We start from the raw sequence: 25,234 nt of genomic DNA, 5'->3' as shown, positions 1-25,234 counted from the left end.
CCGTCCTTTCTACCCACCCCCATCTATCCCTTTCTCCCGAATCCCGTTCCTCTCCAGCATCATCCCTCTCTCCCCTTCTCCTCACTGTTCAGGCGGAACTCCTGCGGCTGCGCGGTGCGGCGGCGGTGACGTCATGGCGTGGGGCGGTACTCACGCGTGACCGCGACCCGCCGCCGCACCGTCTCCGGGAGCGCGCATCCGGGGAGAGGAGCGGCGGCGATGACCAGGTGGGTCCCTGGTGGGCGGCCCGGGCCTGAGGCGTAGCAGCCGGCCCGAGCACCCCGTCCGGGTAAGGGGCCAGGGTCGGGGGACGGACGGTAAAAACCCCACCCAACCGCAGCTGCCTCCCCAGGCGGTGCCCGAGCGGGATCAGGGACTGGCCCCTTCTGCGCCGCACTCGGCCTCCCGCCCGCCCGCCCGCCGTTAACGACCGGTCCCCCCTAAGGCCTGCTTTGTTCCCGGACGGTTCTTCCTCCATCACTATCCGCCGGACTCTTCCCTCCCTCACTTCCTCCCCCCCTTCCTCCTCTCCCTCCTGCCTCTCTCTCTCTCTCCCCCTCCTCCACCATCCCTCCCTCCATCCCTCCACTCCCTCCCTCTCTCCACTCCCTCCCTACTCTCCACTCCCTCCCTCTCTCCAACTCCCTCCTCCTCTCCCACCCTCCTCCTCTCCCACCCTCCTCCTCTCCCACCCTCCTCCTCTCCCACCCTCCTCCTCTCCCACCCTCCTCCTCTCCCACCCTCCTCCTCTCCCACCCTCCTCCTCTCCCACCCTCCTCCTCTCCCACCCTCCTCCTCTCCCACCCTCCTCCTCTCCCACCCTCCTCCTCTCCCACCCTCCTCCTCTCCCACCCTCCTCCTCTCCCACCCTCCTCCTCTCCCACCCTCCTCCTCTCCCACCCTCCTCCTCTCCCACCCTCCTCCTCTCCCACCCTCCTCCTCTCCCACCCTCCTCCTCTCCCACCCTCCTCCTCTCCCACCCTCCTCCTCTCCCACCCTCCTCCTCTCCCACCCTCCTCCTCTCCCACCCTCCTCCTCTCCCACCCTCCTCCTCTCCCACCCTCCTCCTCTCCCACCCTCCTCCTCTCCCACCCTCCTCCTCTCCCACCCTCCTCCTCTCCCACCCTCCTCCTCTCCCACCCTCCTCCTCTCCCACCCTCCTCCTCTCCCACCCTCCTCCTCTCCCACCCTCCTCCCCCTCCCTCCCTCCTCCCCCTCCCTCCCTCCTCCCCCTCCCTCCCTCCTCCCCCTCCCTCCCTCCTACCCCCTCCCTCCCTCCTACCCCCTCCCTCCCTCCTACCCCTCCTCCCTCCCTCCTACCCCTCCTCCCTCCCTCCTACCCCTCCTCCCTCCCTCCTACACCTCCTCCCTCCCTCCTACCCCTCCTCCCTCCCTCCTACCCCTCCTCCCTCCCTCCTACCCCTCCTCCCTCCCTCCTACCCCTCCTCCCTCCCTCCTACCCCTCCTCCCTCCCTCCTACCCCTCCTCCCTCCCTCCTACCCCTCCCCCCTCCCTCCTACCCCTCCCCCCTCCCTCCTACCCCTCCCCCCTCCCTCCTACCCCTCCCCCCTCCCTCCTACCCCTCCCCCCTCCCTCCTACCCCTCCCCCCTCCCTCCTACCCCTCCCCCCTCCCTCCTACCCCTCCCCCCTCCCTCCTACCCCTCCCCCCTCCCTCCTACCCCTCCCCCCTCCCTCCTACCCCTCCCCCCTCCCTCCTACCCCTCCCCCCTCCCTCCTACCCCTCCCCCCTCCCTCCTACCCCTCCTCCCTCCCTCCTACCCCTCCTCCCTCCCTCCTACCCCTCCTCCCTCCCTCCTACCCCTCCTCCCTCCCTCCTACCCCTCCTCCCTCCCTCCTACCCCTCCTCCCTCCCTCCTACCCCTCCTCCCTCCCTCCTACCCCTCCTCCCTCCCTCCTACCCCTCCTCCCTCCCTCCTACCCCTCCTCCCTCCCTCCTACCCCTCCTCCCTCCCTCCTACCCCTCCTCCCTCCCTCCTACCCCTCCTCCCTCCCTCCTACCCCTCCTCCCTCCCTCCTACCCCTCCTCCCTCCCTCCTACCCCTCCTCCCTCCCTCCTACCCCTCCTCCCTCCCTCCTACCCCTCCTCCCTCCCTCCTACCCCTCCTCCCTCCCTCCTACCCCTCCCCCCCCTCCGCCTCCCCCCCCTCCGCCTCCCCCCCCTCCGCCTCCCCCCCCTCCGCCTCCCCCCCTCCGCCTCCCCCCCCCTCCGCCTCCCCCCCCCCTCCGCTCCCCCTCCGCCTCCCCCCCCTCCGCCTCCCCCCCCCTCCGCCTCCCCCCCTCCGCCTCCCCCCCCTCCGCCTCCCCCCCCCCCCCGCCTCCCCCCCCCCCCTCCGCTTCCCCCCCCCTCCGCGGTAGCCCTATATTCTCCCATGACTGCCTAACCTCAATCACCTCCCAGCACTGTCATCCCCAACCACCTTCTTCCCCCTACTCCCCCGACGTTGCGCAACTCCCATCTGCTTTCTACCCCCTAATCAGTTGCCCCCCCTCTTGCATGATACCCCAATCACCTTCCAATGCTCTCTTCCCTGTTCTCATGTGTGTCTCATTTCATCCCTACCACTATCCTGCTCATATACTTCTCCCACACCATGTACCTCCACCCCCATATGGACATCAACTTTGTAGATAATATCCACCCTTTCATTTCTTTGTGTTGATATGCAATTTTGCATTTCAATTTTTTTACTTGTACGTGAAATTGTTCATGACTGAGCACCTATAACTGTTTTCCATCTGCCTGTAATTTAAATGGGATGGCTTCAAAAATTGTATTTATGTATTTGGTGATGAGAAATCCGTATGCCTTGCTGCATTCTTTACTTGAAGCCAGAGTAAACATTTCCTAAGATGATATTTTCATGGAAAAATTATTGGATGTGGGGTGAGAGCAGGGAACTGGAATGAAGCTTGATTGTTAGATCTGGAGGAATTGTGAGATTTGATATTTTAAGAATAGCAATGAATTTACTTAGAAGAATGTATCACTCACTACTATGGTATTGGATATTAGTTGTGGTAGCTGCTGAGAGCTCTTTTTGGTTTTGAGTGGCTTCTCCTCTATTAGACAAATCTTGATGGTGGGTAATACTCTTTGTAAGGTATTTTGTTATTGGAATTTGATTTTTAAATCAATGGAGTTGTTTCTCATGAGTTGTCCAGCACAGAAACAGGTCCTTTGGCTGAACACATCCATGATGCCTATCTAAATTTATACCCTTTGGCCTATATCCCATTAAACCGTTCCTATCCATATACTTGTCCCAATTCCTTTTACATCAAAGGACTCAGGCCTGAAACGTCGGCAATTTATCCATTCTTTTTGGGACGCTGAAAAGATTGGCTGAGATCTTCCAACATTTCAGTATGTTTTTACTACAATTATAGTCTCGGCAGGCTTTTATGTTTCACACACTTTATAATTTGTACCTGCCTCAACCATTTGTCAGCTCGTTCCATATGCCCTCTGTGTGTGGAAAACTTAGACTTTCTTTAAATCTTTCCCTGCGCATTTTAAACCAGCTCCCTCTAGTTTTGGATTCTCCTACCCTGGGGAAAAAATATCTTATCTATGCCATTGTGATTTCAAAAAAAACAACAGGGTCATAGCTCAACCTCCTTTGTTCCTGAGAAAAAAGTACCAGTCCATCTAATCTCTGCTTGGAGCTTAAGCCAGTGGTTCTCAACTTTTTCCCCACCCACTTACATAACACCTTAAAAAATTCCTTACTAGCCACAGAGAAGCCCTGCCATCCATAAGTGAGTGGGAGAAGAAAAGCACCCCTGCCTTGAGCCCTTCAGTCCATGCAGTTGTGATGTGAGAATTTGTGGATGTGTGAAATATTAATTCTTTGTCTAGCTGAACCATGGTAGCATCCAGTGGGACTGTTCATATGTGTTGATTGTATAATGTGAACATATGTTTTACAAGCGCTAATGGTTGAGTACCTGGTAGTATGTGGAAGTGGTGTATTTATTTCCCCTAGAAGTAGAAAAGAACCTCATGGTTGTATGTAATGTCATGTAATGTCTGACAATAATTTTGAAATTTGCATACAGACTTAATTTTTTTTCCATTGCAACTAAAGGAAAGTAACCTGACAATAATAACAATTTTACAGGAAGAAAAAGAGGTGTAGGGTTTACTCTCCTCCAAACATCAACCAAATTCAGATCTTTCATCAAGGCTCCTATTTGAATGCCACCTTTGATTTCCTCATACTTTTCGGAGATCTATCCAATAAAGGATCCAAAACACAGTTAAAATCTCCCCCAAACAGAATATTATTATTGGCCTGATTTAACAATAAAAAAGCCTCCGCCCGACATGAAATGTTTATCATCTACATTAGGTGCATAAATATTTAACAAAGTCCATGATTCAGCAAAAAATTTACAGTTAACCATCAAGACCCTCCCAGCATTTTCTTCAAACGATTCCAATTCAAATGGTAATTTCTTATGAATTAAAATCACAACACCCCTTGCCTTAGAATTAAAGAAGAAGAGAACACATGACCAAGCCACTCTCTCTTCAATTTCAAAAGTTTTTTTTCGGTCAAGTGCGTTTCTTGCAAGAAAGCAGTATCAACTTTCATTTTTCTTATAGAACCCAAAACTCGTTTGCGCTTAATTGGGTTATTCAAACCCTGGACATTAAAAGTTGCAAAATTCAAATTAGACATTTATTAATCTAATAATATATTCCACTACTGTAAAATAATGCTCCCCTTCTAACTCCCTTAATATTCTAATCCCCCCCTATATAAAAATTCCAAAAAAGAGGAAAATAAAAATAAAATCCCAAAACAAACTACTAAAAAGTAGTAGCCCCCTAAAATTGTGGGTGTGGTAAAACCCACTAGTGGCAGGTAACTAAGGGTCTCAGTGTCATCCACCCTCCCCCCCCCCCCCCCCCCATGTCAGACTTTCACAATGTATGTAGACAAAAACAGTCAACCCACTGATTCCAATCCCAGTGATTGTTCCGGGTCCTCAATATCAAGAAGACTTTGTGTCAATTCAACATTTTTTCCATGTTTTCCATTCTTCCCAATTCCATTGCCATTTACCCCCCTCTTAGGTGACATTCGTGGCAATCGTCCATTTCCTCGTAAATCTGGCAATGAATTAGCGACTTTTATATTCAACTTGTAGTGTTCTACCCTGTAAATGCGCCAAAACCAAGAAAAAGACTATTCTAGAAAATGAATCATGTCTAGATGAATGAAAAGTCTTTCTCTGTAGGGAGTAATAGAAAAAAAAATTGAAAAAGTGGAGGATTCATTCGTGGATTGGGGATTCAGAAGAAGGAATTATTGAAGAAGATTGATTCATTAGAAAATCAAAGTCGAAGAAATAATGTAAAAATAATAGGTCTTCCAGAAGATATAGAAGGTTCTGATCTGGTAAAGTTTTTTAAGAAATGGATTCCTGAGGCAAGGAATTATTTCTAGATGGTCTGGAGTTAGATCGGGCACACAGAGCATTAAGAAAGTGTCTTCGTATAGGCCTATTTCCTTATTAAATGTAGATTATAAAATTATAGTGAAGGTGTTAGTGAATAGACTTGCCAAATATTTACCTCAGTTTATACATACAGATCAAACAGGCTTTATTAAAAATAGAAATGCGTCTGATAATATCCTCAGTTTGATAACATTGGTCAATGCATTTAGACAGCAACCCAACCACCCAATGGTGGTTGCGCTGGATGTGGAAAAAGCCTTTGATAGGGTTGAGTGGAATTTTTTATTTAAGGTGTTAGAGAAGTTTAATTTTGACCCTTATTTTATTGGTTGGGTTAAGGGTTTATATTCAAATCCAATTGCTAGGGTGGTGACAAATGGCCAAATTTCTTTACCATTTAAATTGATGCGATTGACTCGACAAGGTTGTCCATTGTCACCAGCCTATTTGCTTTGACTATCGAACCGTTAGCTCAGACAATACGACAGAACGATAAGATTAAAGGAATGAAAATTGTGGATGATGAATATAAGATTAATTTGTTTGCAGATGATGTGTTGGTATATTTGACAGAACCAAAACAATCTTTGAAATACTTACAAGATTGTTTGTTAAAATTTGGGGAGTTGTCTGGATATAAAGTGTAATACTGCCAGTTGGGGATGGAGATTATTCAGAATATAAAAGTATTATAAAATTAAAGTGGTCAGATAGAATTAAATATTTAGGGGTGGTAGTAAATGCAGATTATCAATCTTTATATAAATTAAATTATGTTCCTTTATTAAAAAGGATTAAAATGGATTTGACTAAATGGAAAGATCTGCTGTTAACATTAATTAGTCGAGTAAATTGCATTAAAATGAATATTTTTCCTCGAATTCAATATTTGTTTCAGTCGATACCATGTTTACTTTCAAAGGGTTTTTTTCAGAATCTGAATAGAGTAGTGCGGGAGTTTTTATGGAAAGGAAAATTTGCATGAGTAGCTTTGCATAAACTTTCATGGAAATATGCATTAGGTGGATTGCAGTTACCTCATTTTCAAAATTATTATGAAGCAGCTCAGTTGAAATTTGTTAGTAGATTGATGGATATGGACCAACCTCCAAGTTGGGCAAAGGTGGAAATGGCTTGTATATCTGAAGTTGAGATACACCAGTTTATATTTAAGTGGAATGGGAATTTATTGCGGGAATGTAATATGCTGGTACTAAAGCATTTGTTAAGGATATAGGTTTATCAAAATATGGTTTTAGGATCAAAGGATAAATTATCAATTCAAACCCCGTTATATCATAATCAGCTTATTCCTTTTTTAATGTTTAATAATCATTTAAAGAGATGGAATTCTTAGGGTATTAAGATAGTTCAGGACTGTTTTGAAGAAGGATAGTTTATTTAACCGACTGAGGGAGACATTTGATATATCTATAAACTCTTTATTTGTGTATTGTCAACTTAGAGCTTTGATAAAAGATAATTATGGTAAAGAGATGAATTTACCCTTGTTGACGAAATTTGAGTCTTTGAGTTCTTCTGTACCTAAGAAAGGTTATATTTCGGGTATGTACCAGTTGTACAAGATGCGATGGATAAACTGGATTGGGAGAAATCTAGACTTAAATGGGAGAGTGATTTAACATATTTTTCCTGAAGATAATTGGGAGGCTATGTGTAACTGAAGTGACAAATGTACGATTATGGAATGGTTAATTATAATTTTGTGCATCAGTTATATTTGACCAGAGAAATTAAAAAAAATATGGGTTTAGTAGTTCGGATTCTTGTTTTAGATGTGGATTATGCATTGGAACTTTTTTACATGCTGTCTGGTCTTGTGTTAAAGTACAACTGTTTTGGGAAGGAATTAGATTGGTTTTGGAAAAATTATTTAACATTAAATTGCCATTAGACCCATCAATTTTTTTTTGGGACATATGGTTTCTTTGAAAGGACTAGGGTTGGATAAATTTCAAATTGCATTTGTACATCTAGTGTTGTCTGTAGCACGAAAATGTGGAGCCAGTACTTGGAAAGATAATGTGGAGATTTAACGTAACACACTGGCATAATGAATTGAGAACGTATTATTATGGAAAAAATTACATGTAATTTACATGATAATTATTCGTTTTTTGTTAAAATGTGGTCTCCTTATTTGGAGTATATGAATTTGGAAATACTTTGAAATATTCTTTATATTAACTATTGTTTTTATATTTGGCTCCCCTTCAGGGAGCTGGCTGAAGGGTGGGAGGGTGGGTGGGGGTTTTTTATATATAAAAATTTGTTCTTCGCTTTCTTTGTTATGTTTAACTGTATTTTGATTAAAGTCTTTAAATAAAGATTTCAACAAAAAGGAAGAAATATGCATATTCCTGGTTAATTAGTGAAAATTGACAGATATTGTTGACTTACTTTAACTTGAGATCTAAATTCTAGATTCTGAATTTAGACATTATTATGTTAGATATCCTCTGCTGTTCCTCTACAGCACCCCAATGCCACTCTTTCCAATGTTTTCAACTTCACAATGACTTCATAATTAATGATCTTTTACATTCTTGGCTATTTTCTGCTCCGTTCACTATCATCGCAAGAGTATCTCTGAGAAATTGCACAACATTGGTCATCACATTGTGCTGCTCTCTCTCTTAATTCCTGCAACTATTTGTAAATTTCTGGGAGATTTGACCACTTCTGGGCAGCACACTTGAAATGAATTTTTTGTTGTCATGTGTGCATTTTCCAGACAGATCCTCCTCGACATATGATAACATTTATTGTCATCTACACAAGTATAATGTAATGATGCACCAAAGTTCTTGCTGCACCATGCAAGTATAGAAGATACACCAGCAACAAAAGTATAAATTAAATGATTAAAAGGAGCCAAAAATAATCAACCAAAAGGATAGATAAATATTCACAGTTGCAGTTAGTGCAAAAAAAAAGTGATGTTTCACTAGTACAGGCAGATCTTTTGATGATACTGGTGTTGTTTATGGTTGGAGTAGTCACCATAACTGTCTTGAACCTGGCAGAGCTGGACTTCAGGCTCCTATACTCTGCCTGAAAGTATGACCAACATGTTGGGCGACCTTTATGATGTTGGCTGTATTTTTGAGGCAGCGGCTTCAACAGACAGGAGGTTTGTGCCTGTGATTATCCTCGCTAAGTTTGCCACTTTGAAGTGTTTTGAAAGGCTGGTGATGAAGCAGATCAGCTCCCGTCTGAGCGGTGACATGGATCCAATCCAGTTCGCCTATTGTAGTAACAGATCTACAGTGGGTGTCATCTCACTGACTCAGAGCCCTGGAACAAAGATGCAGTTTGGCATTTAACACCATCATCCCCTCAAAACTGATGAACAAACTTCAAGATGTGGGAGTTAATACCCCACTGTGTAATTGGATCATGGATCTCCTCACCTCCACACCACAATCATTGAAGATTAGTAAGAACTTCTCCTCCTTAATTTCCATCAGTACTGGAACACCACAGGGCTTTGTTCTTAGCCCCCGCTCTACCTCACTTTACTTCTACGACTCTGTAGCTTGGTATGACAATAACACCATCTACAAATTTGCCGACAATACCATGGTAATGGGTTGTATATGGGAAGGGATGAGTCAACATATAGGATGGAGATTGAAAACTTGGGCAAATGATGCACCAACAACCACCATGCACTCAATGTCACCAAAACTAAGAAGCTGATTGTTAACTTCAGGAAAGGAAAGCCAGAGGTACACAATCCAGTGATCTTTGGATCAGAGGTGGAGAGGGTGAATAAACCTAAGTTCTTGGGAGTCACTTTCTCGGAGGATCTTTCCTGGACCCAAAACAACATTCTGAAGAAGCATGTCAGCACCTCTACTTTTCGCGGAGGTAACAGGACACATCCCTCCCTGCTCACACTCTTTTTTGCCTACTCCCCTCAGGCAGAAGATGTATGAATTTGAAAACACGCATCTTCAGATTCAAGAACAGTTTCTTTCCTTCTGTTATCAGACTCTTGAATGGACCTCCCGAAACCTGGCAAATTTCTACAGAGGTGTGGTGGGAAGTGTGCTGACCGGCTGCAGCGTGGTCTGGTATGGGAACACTAATACCCCTGAGTGTAAAGCCTTCCAAAAGGTAGTGGACACGGCCCAGGACTTCACAGGAAAAACCCTCCCCACTATTGAGTACATCTACAGGGAACACTCATCATAAAGCAGCATCAATCATCAAAGACCCACACCACCCAGCACACACTCTGTTCTCGCTACTGCCATCAGGAGGTTATAGATGCCACAAGTATTCACCGCCAGGTTCAGGAACAGCTGCTACCCCTCCACCATCAGACTCCTCAATGACAAACTCAATCAGAGACTAATTTAAGGACTCTTACTTGTGCACTTTATTGGTGTTTTTTTTTCCTCTCTATTGCACAGTCAGTTTGTTTACATTCATTATCTATTTACCATTCTTTGTTTACGTGTTTACGCTGTGTACAGTTTATTTTTTGTACTATCAATTAGTGGTAATTCTGCCTCACCCACAGAAAAAAAGAATCTCAGGGTTGTAAGTGATGTCATGTATGTACTCTGACAATATATTTGAATCTGATCTTCTGTGTTGATGGGCAAAACAGGCTGTGATGCAACCAATCAGTATATTTCCTACATAATACATGTTGAAGTTTGGCAGAGTATTCAAAGACATGCCAAATATATTCAGATTCCTTTGAGAGTATGGGTATTGTACATCAGGTAGTTAAAAAAAAAGTTATACTAAAACAAAAGTGCAGTGTATAGCGTCACATGAGTCAAAAGAAAATTTATTAGGATGTTGCCTGGACTTCAGGAACTGAGTTACAGGGAAAGGTTAAACAGGTTAGAACTTTATTCCCTGAAGCGTAGAAGAATGAGGGGAGAATTGATAGAGGTATTTAAAATCGTGAGGGGGAGAGACAGAGTAAATGTAGATGGGCTTTTTCCACTGAGAGTAGGTGAGAAGCAAATCAGAAGATACAGGTTAAGGGTGAAAGGGGAAAAGTTTAGGGGGAACATGAGGGGAAACCTCTTCACCCAGAGAGTGGTGAGAATGTGGAATGAGCTGCCAGCTGAAGTGGTGAATGCAGGCTCAATTTTAACATTTAAGAATTTAGACAGGTACATGGAAGGGAGAGGTATGGAGGCCTATGGATTAGGTGAAGGTCACTTGGTCTAGACTAAAAAAAATGGTTTGGCACAGACTAGAAGGACCGAAAAACCTGTTTCTGTGTGGTAATGTTTTATGGTTCTAAGTACAGGGTATCATGTTCATGAGTAAAATAAAGTGCAGGGTATCAAATGCTAACGGGAGGTCCATTCAAGAGTCTGATAACAGAAGGAAAGAAACTGTTCTTGAATCTGAAGATGCGTGTTTTCAAATTCATGCATCTTCTGCCTGAGGGGAGTAGGCAAAAAAGAGTGTGAGCGGGGAGGGATGTGTCCTGTTACCTGCTTCCTCAATGCAGCAGAAGGTGAAGATAGGGTTAGTGGAGGGGAGATTAGTTTGAATGCTGGGTTGAGCTGTGTTCACAACTCGCTGCATTTTCTTTCCATCCTGGGCAGAGCAATTCCCATAACAATTCTGCGGTATCTAGACAGGATGCTTTTCTAGATGTATCTCTCAAGATTGGTAAAGATTACTGAGGTCATGCTGAATTTCCTCGAGCTTCAGGACAGTTGTGAGGCCTGGGTGAAAACATAATGGTGACTTGATGGGGTTCAAGAACAGTTTATATCCAATGCCTATCAGGCTCTTGAACCTCCCCTTTCTACATTAATCATAAAAAACTCCACCACAAAAGACCTGTCAGCACTATTAATGGGCACTTTTTTTCTGCCATGGTAACTGAACTTTAATTTCTCTTTTGTCGCACCACTTTTACATTTAATGTACATTATAGTTTTTATGAAGTGCCTTTTTGGCTGCACAAGGTAGAATTTTGGTGCATCTACACATTGTACAATCTACAAAACAATAAACTCATTATCATTAACTTGCTAATGTGGAGATTGTAAGGTTCTCCTTGGGAGAGAGAAGATAAAATGGCAATTAAAAAAAGTGTTGAAAACTGTGGTTTTAATGTAAGAAGGGAGACATTGTCCTTTCACAGATGGTCAGTAACTAGAAAGAATATATTGCCAAAGCAATATATTTAATTTTTAAATTTCAAGATTCTTCTAATTGTAATGTAATACGGTATTACACAAAATTGCATTGTCTGCTGTAAAGCAAATGAAGATTTGCCATCAACAGAAATTGCCCAGTACCCCTTAGAGTCAGAAAAAGAAATGCAAAAGAGAGTCCCTTCAGAGTCACTGAGTGTCTGTAGATTCACCTCCAGCTCTCCCTTGTCCTCCAAACCATTGGCAACCTGAGCTCTAGATCCAAACCTGACCAGGAACCCTTTAGCATCCAAAGCCCCTTCTGAACACCTCCCTGCTTTTGCACCTTCTTGCATCCTAGTTCTGAAACCTGTTATCCCTTCAGCCAGTCTCTAGCAGTCCACAGCCTGGGCTGAGTCCTTTGACAGTAAGCTGGCAGTAGCCTGCATGTTGCCAACGGCCCACCTCCTATGTGTTCTTCAGCCACCGAGCCCCTCACTGGTCCACTGCCATGATCACCATTCCATCGGGTTGTGTCTCTGCTTCTCCTCACCAGTTTCCTGGTGCCCTGTGCTAGTCCTCTGCTTCCCGGAGTTTGCAACCCCTTGAGGCTGCTGTCATCTTGGGCCCAGACCCTACAGTCGCAAGAATTTAAAATAAAACACCGTCTGCTCCTTTAATCAGCCTTTTAAAGCCTGAACTGAGCCATTGGTAGTTGGACTGAGCAGTAGAAACCTGAGGAAGAGCACTGTGTCTCTGCTCCCTACTCTCCCTGGGTCCACACTAGCGGCAGTACCTCCATTGCACAGCTCTGGCAGCACCGCCATTTTTTTCTGCATCAGCCATTATCATCTTTCATTCACTATCTGAAAAAATGGTGACAGGAGATTCAATAATATACAAAGTAGATAAAATATTTGAAAGTGAAACAATGCGGGACTTTGGGTAAGAGGAAATAGTTCTTTCTGAACCTGGCTGGCACTGATTGGTTTAATGCTTTTCTGTGACGCATGATTACGTTCATTTTATTTCCTGTTTTATTTCCATGCATCAACTGTCAGTTATTTTGTAGCAACATTTTTCCCCTCATGTTTTCTTGTACCGTTTTGTGTTCTGATATTCTAAAATCTTTATCCCCTGCCTGCTCTGAGCTAATTTCTACCATCTAATGACCACTTCCATATCTGGTCAATGGTTCTAAACATTTTTCCCCCCACTTGCATACCACTTGAAATGATCCCTTTCAAATTATAGAGCCACCTATGGCATCACAGAAATGAGGCCCCAGCGAGGAATGAACTCGCGACCCCTGGTTTACAAGATCAGTGCTCTAACTACTGAGCTGTTGATATGAGAGTGGGAAGAAAAAAGGTTGTGAACCTCTGCTTTAGATCATTAATGGAAATTTGCCTTGTTATTCCCTGCTAATTGGCTTGGGGCCAATCCATTACTGACTTTCTAAAGGGAAAAGTAATATTGATGAAATATTTGAGGAATCACCTTTGACATTAAAATCCAAAGATGAGGTTAAATTGGAAGAAGTTGTCTTGAATTCTCAAAGCTGTGTGAAAATAGCATCTCAACTTCCAAGTTTAATGTATTGAATAGTGTTCCTACATCTGCTTTGGAGATAACTTTTCACATCTTGGTCTGCATACTAATCAATAGATTTCACAAGATTTAACTATTTCTGCTTTCAACTAGTTATTCCAGGAGTTTTAAAAACATATTTATTTTCTCATTACACATGGCACTTGTATGCAATTGAGTTTGCTAGATTTACCCAATGCTTGCACATGAACGATTCATTGTTCTGATTGGCTAGGGAAATGATGCTTGCTCTAATCATACAGGAATATGATGCATTGTGGATGGGCAGTAGAAATCTGCTGCGTTGGCAAGTGCATGGGTTAATGGTTAGCCCATTTTTCACTGCCCAGCTGCAAGTCTCCGGATAGTATAAAAAATATGCACATGAATTAGGAGCAGGACTAGCCCACTTGACAATCTCCACTCTTTTTTCCCATCTGCAACAATCTTTCAACGCCTCATCAAGTACCGATCTACCTCTTCTTAAAAAAATGTGCAAAGAATCTACAGTAAAATCCCTGTTATCTGGAATTCAAACAACCGGCAACCTCAAACTGCAGCCAACAGAATTGTGAAATATAAATAGGTTAAAAAAAACTGGAAATTTAAAATTGGCGGGCTGCAACATGCAGACAATCTCAAGCAACCGGAAAATGTGCTCATCCGAAATCTGTCAATCCCCTAAAGTGCCGGATTATGGATGCCAGAGGTTTTACTGTACTTCCTTCATCCTTTGAGGAAGTAAATTCCATTGGGCAGGAATAAAATGGGAACAATTTAAATAAGCAGTAAAATCAACCTCAGTAGGTCAGAAAAAGAGGAACCATCAACATCTTGGTCCTGCAAACCCTTTATCAGAAAATATTTCAAATTTTGAGCTGAATGAATGTTTTAACACTTTTTAAAAAAAAAAAAAATATTTTTCACACTATGAACCATATCAATCAAAATACACACAAACATTTCCCTCTTGAATATACACAGTGGCATTTTCTCTCCTTTTTTCCCCCTCCCTTCCCTCCCAACCCCCTCCAAACCCATTAAACGTTCAACATATACAATACAATAAACCCATTAAACAATGTCATCACACAATGAAAATAAACAAGAAAATTGTGTCATCTACTTTTACACACTGGATCAGGTCATTTTGTCTTCTCATTTTATCATTTTAGGGGGTGGAGGTCCGCGGTAGGCCCTCTCTGTTGTGTTCCATGTACAGTTCCCAAATTTGTTCAAATAATGTGACTTTATTTTTTAATTATATGTTATTTTTTCCAATGGAATAAAGTTTTAACACTTTAAAGTTAAAACAGATGCCTTGATGAGTCTGCTTTTTCTTTATTTGAAGTCATATATGCTATAATTTATAGCCATTTACCATGTTCTTTGAATATACAAATCCTAACAACTGTCTTAATGTTGTATTTATGGCCTTTACTCGATTGTGCCTTTAACCGGACATAGTCTTATTTCTGTGTGAATCTGGCAGATAATTTGAGGGGTTTTCGGTAAATAAATTGGTGAACATGGAGAATTGTAAATGAAGATGGCTGTAATGTCTCAAAGGCTTCTTTATGCACTGTTGCTATGGTGATGGGGACCAGGTTACTCCCATGTGTGTGATTTAAAAGTTTAAAACATTTAGTGGTCATATCTGATGTGAACACTTTGATAGCAGGTCACTTTTAGAATCAGTGGTGCTGCCTTTTTCTAAATTAGACATGAAAAGAAAAAAAATCAAAAACCAGGCAAATGTGTTATAACATATGATTAAATTAGTAATGTTTGGTGTTGCAAATTACAATTCTGTACCTCCCGCCCATCTAGTTGCATATATCCAATCGCTTTACAGTGATATGGATTGTTCCAAAGTTCTGCTTCAAATTTTAAATGGGGCACTTTATCCTGAATGTTTGAGTTCTTATTTATTTATTGAAATATTGGATTTCTAGCTATCTTAATTGTTTAGTCAGTCTGAAACACTGACCAGCAGTGAAGTTATTTTCATCCACACTATTACCTCTGAAAATCATTTGTATACAAAAAGCTTTTCTGTAAATTTTGGAAATATTCCCTTGCAATGCCAGGTCATCCTTGTGTTCACAGATTGCTGTGCTGCTCGGGAAAATGTGTGACTTTGTACTTTTGCATTAAATGTAAATTTTAAATTTAGACATGCAGCACAGTACAGGTCATTTTGGCCACAGGGTATGCTGCCCAATTTACACCCCATTAACCTACACCCCCCCCCCCCACCCCCGATATGTTTTGAACAATGGGAGGAAACCGGAGCCCCCTGAGAAATCTCATGCAGACATGGGGAGAACGTACAAACTCCTTACAGATAGCGCAGGATTTGAACCCTGGTCTGGTCCCGATCGCTGGTGCTGTAAAGGTATTGTGATAACCGCTACACCAACAGTGTAGTCCTTTAACTATTTTTGTAGTTTGTAAAATGCCTTAATATTCCTTGTGATTCTTATCACAGGAGCTTTCCAGCTCGAGATAAACTGCCATTTATTTTCAGATATACATGACTATAAACGTAGTGTTGGAAATTTAACTCTCAATACAAGCAAAAAGCATAATTTAGGGTTTAAAAAAAAAAATTAAATTAGGGGTTCTTGAGATCAGACTGTTTATTTCTTGCCTAAACATGATCCTAATCTCTGTCTCAGCTCACCCGCATCGAGGATTGTTTATAATGGCAAACGAAACAATGGACCGCGGTCTCCGACCAACACGGCACCACAGGAGAGTTATACACCTGCACATGAGGAAAATGTCAGATTTATACATGAAGGTATGTAGAGTGTGGTGGGAAGGGTGGTCGTAACTGGCAGGGCGCTGCTTTCCTCTCAGTAAATGCAACCATTTATGGGATTTTACTTTGCTATATTGTTTTAGTTCTGTACCTTAGAAGCTGTGACAGATTATGTGGTGTTTGTATTGTATATAGATATGCTTTTGGGAGATAAATTGGGACTGATTTTTTAGTGTAGGTCACATACAAACACTTCAAAATAGATCTCATTTAAAATACTGGAGCTCTGCTCAAGCCAGACTGGACGGCTCCTGGGGACCTTTACAAAAACTTTGGAGAGTGCCCAAGCGATTTCACTAATTGTTGTTTTGAAAAGCAACAGATGAAAGAGATCGGAGGAGTAGTTCAGAGCTACAGGCTGTCTGGAGTGCAGCTTGCTGGTCTAAGGGTCACATGGTTTTGGAAGCAGAGAGAGTCAAACAGGCTTTTTCTCTGTGTGTGTGAGAGAGAGAGAGAGAGATCAGTTCTGCAATGCTACAGTCAGCAGCAGCTGGGACTGGAACAGGACAAGCTGGAAAGCTTGTGGAAAAACCCCATTTGGAAGATGGGTTGTGAGTTCTTAGTTCAGCCTGGTCATGCAAGGACTGGCTGCCTAATGTTTCACTTGAAATAAGAGAAACAAAAAGGAACTCTGTGATGACCTGAAAGAAAGATGTTATCACCTGGAAAACCCTGAGGGGGCAAGTTTCTTTGGCAAGACACTGACGTGGCTGATTCAAAGGGATTAGTTTGTGACCAGGAACAACAAATCTCTCTCTGAAAACTGACAAGAACCTTCCTGAGCGGTAACCTTTAACCTTTCAAGCACCGAAGCCTGGTGAACTTTATAAATGCTAAATTCTGTGTGCACAGTATAAGAATTGCAGGCATCCAGTAAACTTGGAGGAGTGAAAAGTGAGATTGGACTGTGAATCAAATAACTTTTCTGAATTTACACACACATTACATACACGTGCACTTACAATTAGAAGAGGGTTGTTAGGTTAGTTAAGTTAGAGTTTGATCCTGTTTTCATGTTTAAAGATGATTATGAACAACTTTTGTTTAAGTAACCATTTGTCTTGAATATCTATTGCTGCTGGGTTTTGGGGTCCTTTGGGCTTGTAACAAAGCAAAGTATTCAAGTTGGACCAAAAGGCCTGTTTCTGTGCTGGTTATTCAACAATACAATCATGGCCTAAATCTGGTATTTTCCATACATCGTGTGTAAAAGTCACTACCCCCCCCCCCCCCGACACCCATATTTTAGCCGACACTTTGACTGTGGACTCTTGCCTAGGCTTCGGTTGCCCACCCATCCGAGCTCCTGAAGCCCCGAATGTGGACTTACCACCTGGTCCCACCTGCCCATTGGAGCTCCTGACACCTCAATCGACCCAGGCACTTACCGTGGTCAGAAGTAGTGTGCCTGAAATAGTTTACCCCTAAATTTTACCCTGAAAATTGGTCCACAAGATTCGACTATTACGCATGTATGTACGGTAGTGTTGTAAGAAAAAAAATCTTTTTAAAAAAGAGTGCCGGTGGTTGTCGATGCATCATTCAATGAAATGTCCTGATATTAGTTGAGGTCAGTTAGTTTATTCCCTGCAGTAATCTGTTGGTATTCCTTAATTAATAGAGGTTTGTGTAACAAATGATGCATTTGACTTTACCATCATAACCATTAGGTTATTGAGCAAAAGAGAAGGTTGGGTTTGAGAGAGAGGGTGGTTTTTGATGAGGTTTTATACTCGTAGGGCTGCATCCAGTTAGGTGGTGTGGAGCAGAAAGCTGGGGGGGTGGGGGGGAGTGTGCCTGAGGCTTCATGGGAGCCATTGCTTGCCCTCCCTTTGTCTTTGCTCACTCAAGTACTGTTAATAGTTCACTTCCAAAGATTTTCTGCTTAAAACATGCCTTCTGTTTTGATTCGTAGCTATCTCTCAGCTACAGTAGTTTCCAACATTTACTTGAGCTCCATTAAAGATGATTCATGCAAAGTTTCCCCGAAGGATAGGGCTGACTTTGTTCTTGGTTAACGGTAAAGTTTGGAATAGCGACAAACATTAATTTGTGAAAATATTAAATTATAATTTTGGCATTAAGTGCTCAGGTCTCATGTTCTTGTAACATGGAACCCAGATATCCTGTGGTTTCACCGGAAATAACAGTAGTCAACAGCTTCCATCCTTTGCTTTAACATTTTGCCTGTTTCTCTTTGTAGATAAATTCAAAAGATTTGGAGAAACACATGCAGTCTCAAATAAGACAGCCTGTGCATTGGTGTTGAAAATGGGTTCTATATACAGATCTGTATAACGTGGACTGTATAATGTATCCCTCATTTGTGTAAATTTTGAATAATTGTTCTGTTTTTCAGCTGTTGCGTCTCAAGAGGTCTACCTGGACTTTCAGTGACTTTTATGTTTGGACTGCATCATCGCAGCTTTATACTCTTGTAAAGAACTTGTTAAAGTTACATGGTTCATGGTTGCTTAAGACCTTTAGGGGTTTAATTTAATTTAGAGATATAGCACTGTAAAAGGCCCATGAGCCCGCACTGCCCAATCACTCCCATGTGACCAATTGATCTACTAGCCCCCTCTGTCTTTGGAATGTTGGTGGAAACCCATCTAGAGATGGGGGCGAACATACAAGCTCTTTACAGACAGCGCTGGATTGCTGGTGCTGTATGGCTCCACAAACCCATCCGTGCCGTCCTTTTGATCCGCTGAGTTCCTCCAGCATTTTGAGGGTTGCTATTAAGTTTGATTCATTTTGGATAATACATCTTTGTCAATTAGAGAGTACCTTGTATAAGAACATTTAATGCACTTCATGTTGACAGATGTGCTAATTTGTTTCTGTTAATAACAAACATTAGTGATTTATAACCTTGTAAAATGGAACTGAGAGCTTGCTTGATAACACCCTGATCCAGCAGTCGGGCTGTTTAATTTCAATATGAACTACTGGTTGTTGTGACTTCTGAAAAAATAGTTTTAAGTGTTGGTGGTTAAATGGACATAAAGCTGAATTTAAAGTAGAAAACTTCCTATTAGAAACTGGCCTCAGAGAGTAATTAATCCATCCCTGCATAAAGTCTGGAGCTAATCTTATTTTAATAAGCCAAGAAGGTACTTTTAATGGTACCCTCATGTAATAGTCATAGAATGAAATAGCCACAAGAAATTTTTAGTTGGTTGGATATAGATGAAACAAAGATGGTGGAATTGTAGACCATGTAGAGGGCTAACAGAGAATAGATCAGTTGCAGATATTTTACTTACGGCACGGTAGAAGTTGATTCTGGCCATTTAACCCATGCCGTCCAATCACCCCCAAATAAGCTACAACCCCGATATGTTTTGAAGGGTGGGAAAGAAACAAGAGCACCTGGGGAAAAACCCATGTAGACTCGGGGAGAACATACAAACTCCTTACAGTCAGCACTGGATTCGAATCCAGGTCGCTGGTGTTGTAATAGTATCTCACGATCCACTTTGCCAACTGCACCACCCATGGGCATAGAATTGGCAGGTGGAATTTAATCCAGACAAGTGTGAGGTGTTGCACTCTGTAAGGGGAAAGTTTATGGCAGCACTTACCAGCACTGATGTGCAGGGGTATTTGTGATTCCTGTTCTATCACTACCTGAAAGTAGCAAAGAATGTGTCTGGCAAAGTCACACTGCAGCTATACTTTCATTAAGCTGCATGAAGTATTGTGTGCATTTCTGCTCACCCCATTACAGGAAGATGTTGGAAACTGTACAGAAAATATATACCTGGATGGTGCCCAGATTAGAGTCAAGTTTATTATCATCTGATTGTACAAGCCAACCAGACGAAACAGTTGAGGATGAGATTAGGGCAATAGTGACAGATAATGTAAGATCCAGGAGCAAAATGTTGAATCCATCTGGGTAGAGATTAGGAAAAGTAAAGGGAAACAAAATAAATCACTGGTGGGAGTTATCTGTAGGCTACCCAATAATAACATTACAGTGGGACAGGCAATAAACTGAGAAATATTGGAAGCATGTAAGGATGGAACAGCAGTTATCGTGGGAGACAACATGCACATAGACTGGTTGGTTGAGGCAACCTTGAGGAGGACTTCATAGGATGCCTACGTGATAGAACGGCATGTTACTGAACCTGTAAGGGAACGTGCTATCTCGGATGTGGTCCTGTGCAATGAGACAGGTAAAATTAGTGATCTTGTGGTTAGGAATCCTCTTGGAAAGAGTGACCACAGGGTGTTTGAATTTCTCCTACAAATGGAGGGTACAATAGTTCAGTCTAAAACCAGTATGTTTTTTTTTAAACAAGGGGAAACTGAAAGGGGATGAGAGGAGTTGGACAGGGTAGACTGGGAATGCAGGCTGTATGGAAGGGTGGATGAAGAACAGTGGAAGAATTTCAAAGAGATTTTTCACAAAAGTATATTCCAGTTAAAAGCAAGGACACTACAGGTGGGGAAGGCATCAAATTAAAAGCTTGTGCTTACAAAGTTGCCAAGAGCAGTGAGAAACTGGAAGATTGGGAAAACTTTAAAAAGCAATAAAGAGAGGGAAGGTATATTATACATTAAAATAAAAAGGAATCTGATGGCGGAGGAGAAGAAGCTGTCCTTGTGCTGCTGAGTGCTCATCTTCAGGCTCCTGGACCTTTTTTTCCCAATGATAGCAGAGTGAAGAAAGCATGGCCTGCGTGGTTGGTGTCCTTGAGGATAGGGGCTGCTCTTGCAGATGTCTTGGATAAAGTGAAATCTCATGCCCATAATGTCGTAGGCCGAGTTAACAATCCTCTGGAGTTTTTTATTTCAACATTGTGGATTTGCACCTCCATACCAGACAGTGATGCAACCAGAGAGGATGCTCTCCACTAGTACCCCTATAGAAACTTTTGGGAGTCTTCGGTGACATACTGAATCTATTCAAACTCCTCACAAAGTATAGCCACTGGCGAAATTTCTTGATTGCATTGACATACTGGATGCTCAAGCTGAAGGATGAGGATTTAGCCCATTTGCTTGTAGTTTAAATAAATGGAACAGATTGTGTTTTGTTGAGGCAATTCAAGAAGCCTTGCAGGTAAAAAAAAATTTCTTTGGTAATGTATTGAATGCTCCCAGCAGTTTTCTGCTCATGATATGTCATTGTTGTTTACAGCTTGGCAGAGTGTGGAGAGAGAGCTGAGAAGTCAGATGACAGGAGGTGAACGAGGACCTGTCCAGTATGTGGAGAAGAATCCAAACCCAAATCTGAACAGTGAGTAATGGAGGGTTGGTGAGAGGGCAAATGTTCGACGTCTTCTACATAAACCACTACCTTTCTAATTGCCAGTCACTTTTAGTAAGTATTTGCTCTCTGGATGGTAAATGTTTCAAAGAGAAAATTTTGGATATAGTGTGGCAAAGATTAGTATTCAAGCTTCAAAATGCCTTAACTCTACTGGGAATTTCTTTAAGACAAGGAGTGACTTCTACTATCAATTTCCCTCATAAATATGCTAGTGGCATTTTGGTTTCTGAAAAAAGAATTGTTGCCTACTGGCCAAATTTATTTGCAGTACACAAAAGTGCTGGAGAAACTTGACAGGTCAAGCAGAATCTAAAGAAGTAAAAGGTAGTTGATGTTTCGGGCCTGAGCCCTTCTTCAGGAGTTCCATAAATCAGTCAGTCTCTGAATACAAGGTTGGTGGGCGGAAGGGCAGGAGAAACAGGCTAAGAGGTAATAGGTGGATGCAGGTGGGAGGACAGAAGAGAAAAAAGCTGAGGTGAAGGGGAAAAGGACAGTTAACTAAGAAAGAGCCCTCTGACAGAAGGAAGGGTTGGGGAGCTGAAAGAATGAAGGAAAGAGTGAGGACTCTAGATGGCATCAATATCAACCTCCAATTTTCATGAACACCCTATCCTTGGTCACCTTCCCTCATCCCTCTCCCCCTTTCTCCAACTCCCCTCCTTTCTCCTTTCACAGACCTACCTTTCTTAGTCCTCTGCCCTTTCTCCTACCCTTTCACCTGTATCCACCTATTACCTCTTGTCTGTTCTGTGTTCCTCCCCCCCCCCCCCCCCACCTTTTTATTCAGACATCTATCTGCTTTTTGGCACATCTGAAGAAGCGCTAAGGGTTGAAATATCAACTGCTTTTTACTTTCTCTGGATACTATGTGTTTCTTCAGCATTTTTGTTGTCTATACTAGACTGAGACTTCTTGTTTACCTTGTATTTTATTTGCCTGTGTTTCAGATGGAAGGTTCTAAGATGACATACGTGCATGGTGATGAGCTTGAAATTATATCATTGCTTTGCGACGAGCTTGGTTAAAAATAAACTACAGCCGATTGGGAGTGTGGAGTGCACATCAGCACTGGGCCACAACTACCTTCCTTCAAAAGGCAGGAGAATCTTTGTCTCTGTAGCCGCTTTCAGATGGCCAGAATACTCCAACGTAAATCCGCCTAAAATACCCGAATGCAGCTGTTGGGTGGCCACCTGAAAGCGGAGAACCCTGACCTGAGGAGTACTTACCCAACCCTCCTCAGGTAGGTGCATTCTCCGCTTCCGAGCGCTCCACCTAGGCGCCTGAGAGTGGGCGGGACTACCGGCCACAGTCGACAGGAGCTGGCATTTGCTCCGCGGCGCCTTTCCCTGCTGCGGACCTTTCAGGTGCCAGAATAGCGCCTTCAGTGCTGTCACCTGAATGTCGCTTCGCAAACACCCACAACCAGATCTGGAGCCGCGTTCTCCCAGCTATTCCACCTGAAAGCAGCTTGTGTTTGGCCAAGTCTGTTAAGGGCATTGATTCTAGCTGCAACCTCTTTAGTCCTCTGCTGTTATCTTTGCATGCATTTTGCTAATTTGTTTAATTGGGAATTTCTCAGTTTTTTTGGGTAATCTGATGCTTCTAAAATTCAGGAAAGAAATGTGGGAAACTTATTGCAGCCCATTCAGGGTCTGTGTGAGGGGGGAACAAAAGATATGCCTGGAAGATTGCCACTAATCTTGCATTTTCCATGAGTGTTTTTGCAAGTGTCGTACATGTTTTGAATAAAATAAAACATTGTGGAAGTACAAAGGTTATTTTTTCAGGCTTTCTGAACTGTTTCAAAACAATCAAGATACATCCCCTTGCCCAATCTTAACTTTTACTAAAACAAAATGTAACCATATTGGAATAGTTGGGAAGCTTTGAATTTGTATATTTCTGCTGGCAATGTTTAAAAGTCTCAGTCTTTATAATCAAGCCATCTTATTTCCTTTGCAAAACTAAACCTTGCATAGTTATTATTGTGAGCGCGACGCTTGCAGTATCTCCTTGTGCTTTCAGATACTCTGATTGTAATCGCTGTTTCTCTGCATTAAAAAAAACCCTATCATAGCAGATTTTTCACTATTTGATCTGCTATTGTAGGATATTAATTAAGGTAGATCCCATAGCTGATAAGATTGCATTTTTGCTTTGTTGTGAATAGATCTGAATTTGTTCCTTGTCTGGCTTCAAATCAGAACTTTGTGATGTGCTACCACCTGCGTAACCCAAGCAAGGGAAACAGCTGGAAATCTCAAAAGACTTTATTTCAAATTTTTTCCACAATCCATTTGCCTGTGGTTGTCTTCACTCAGAATACTCGTTATTGCTCCCCTTCCTGTGCACAAGTACCATTCACCAAACATCTACCAGGCCCCCTAAGTCAATTTATTTGATTTTCAGATTTCACACCTATCGATCTGAGTGACTTGAAGAAGAGGAGTTTGTCAGATGCTAAGAAATCATAAGGAATGTTGTGCGCCACCTTGGATCTTTCCTTCAACATCCCACAAGGGCTTCCGTTTTGAAGTTTGTTTTCTTTCATCTTTGACTTGGAGAGGAATCCGGAACTGCCCACTTTCTTCCACAAGAATGGATGCCTGTCAGTTCCACCCAACTGACGCAAAGATGCACGCATTCAGCCTGTCAAAAAAAAGTTTGTCGATGGTGCTAATTTTAACCGACGTTGTAGATCTCTCTCCCCTTCATTTCTGTCAAGAACGCTCCATTTGACAAATTAAGGTCGTGGTTCACCACTGTCATTAGGATCAGTCTAATGCCCTTGGGAGGCACGTCACAAATTTATACAATTGGGCTCAGATTGTATGTTTTCTGAAATATACTTGGGTCTCAGCTGCCATCCTGGCTCTCCTAAATATTCCTGGATGGAGGTTATGGGGTTGGGGAAGGGAGGGAAAAAGTTGTTCTATTGGATGTTCCAGAAACCTTAATGACTAAGATTTGTTTTTTTAAAATTCCATCTGCACAGTTCAAAGTTGGCAACAGACTTGGCACATGTTGTCTGGTTTTTCACAGAGCCAGTACTAATGAAATTAAAAGCCAACTCAACTGCCATGACAGAATGATGTGAGCTGTGTGATAGACTTGCAAAGGGCACAAATTTAAGTCATCTTAGGTTTGTATTCCCGAACTTGCTTTCAGTTTGGTCTTAATTTTAAAAAAACCCAGCGGAGTTTGGTTGATGGTGGCGGGGGGAGGACGAAAGGCTGAGCGGGTCGGAGTGGAGCTGTGGAGAGGATAATCTTGTGTTTTTTTTAAAGTGTCTTGTGTTTCTACACTTCTCAACACATAACCAACGTCGGCAGGAGAGCTGAGTGGAAATGTGAGCATGTTGGTGTTGGCTGGGCATGTCTGAGGTCTGAAATCATCTCCTGTGGGCCAGAGCTGTGTGTTTTCTAGTCATCGCCCATAAGATGCCAGAGCTTGCTCTGAACCCAGCAGGTGGGTTTGTATGGCCTGTATCATCAGGGCACGAACCTGTAAATATTCTGATGGAAAGTGAGCACTTAACTGCATAGAAACCCAGGCAACTCCTCAGTGTCATCCTGTTTCTAAACAGTTTGTGGGTGACTTTCCTGCAGTGCAAGTATTTCATCAGAAGCTTCCAAAATAAATTTTTGTAACCCCTTCAACTGCATCCTGGTCACTTAAAAAGTGCGGGCTGTAAATTGTTTTTAATGTTGGCAACCTGTCTAAGTGAAGAATGACATATTGAAAAGCTACTCTTGTCTGTATTCCACTGTAATATGGACACATCCTTCTCAAGCTTGAAGGATGGTGTTTATTAGAAGAATTGTATAATTTAGCAATCTTCCTGATGTATAAGTGAGGGAGGTATTGTAAATAAATCTTGACTTCATTTA

At 42.7% G+C, this 25,234-nt stretch overlaps 1 protein-coding gene across 2 annotated transcripts; it reads left to right on the top strand.

Annotated features, from left to right (window-relative positions):
* The first annotated feature begins 119 nt into the window (after positions 1–119).
* mcrip1 (MAPK regulated corepressor interacting protein 1) lies at positions 120–25,234 on the top strand. Of its 2 annotated transcripts, none has more exons than XM_069929710.1 (4): positions 120–227; positions 15,909–16,033; positions 21,210–21,308; positions 22,289–22,388. In XM_069929710.1, exons 1-4 carry the CDS (start codon positions 220–222, stop codon positions 22,300–22,302), a joined length of 246 nt encoding a protein of 81 aa, XP_069785811.1. In that variant the 5' UTR covers positions 120–219; the 3' UTR covers positions 22,303–22,388. The 2 variants fall into 2 exon arrangements, with proteins under 2 accessions (XP_069785811.1, XP_069785810.1); XM_069929709.1 differs by lacking the exon at positions 22,289–22,388 and adding an exon at positions 23,754–25,234 and having other exon boundaries at positions 121–227.

The sequence above is a fragment of the Narcine bancroftii genome, chromosome 3 (genome assembly GCF_036971445.1).
Source record: "Narcine bancroftii isolate sNarBan1 chromosome 3, sNarBan1.hap1, whole genome shotgun sequence".
NCBI classification, from domain to species: domain Eukaryota; kingdom Metazoa; phylum Chordata; class Chondrichthyes; order Torpediniformes; family Narcinidae; genus Narcine; species Narcine bancroftii.
Note: the sequence above shows the minus strand (reverse complement) of the source record. Positions and strands in the feature narration are given on the sequence as shown.

Coding starts and splice junctions, on each gene's coding strand:
- mcrip1 (XM_069929709.1), top strand. Junction 16,034..21,209: donor TGTCAGATTTATACATGAAG/GTATGTAGAGTG, acceptor TGTTGTTTACAG/CTTGGCAGAGTGTGGAGAGA. Junction 21,309..23,753: donor TCCAAACCCAAATCTGAACA/GTGAGTAATGGA, acceptor TTTGATTTTCAG/ATTTCACACCTATCGATCTG.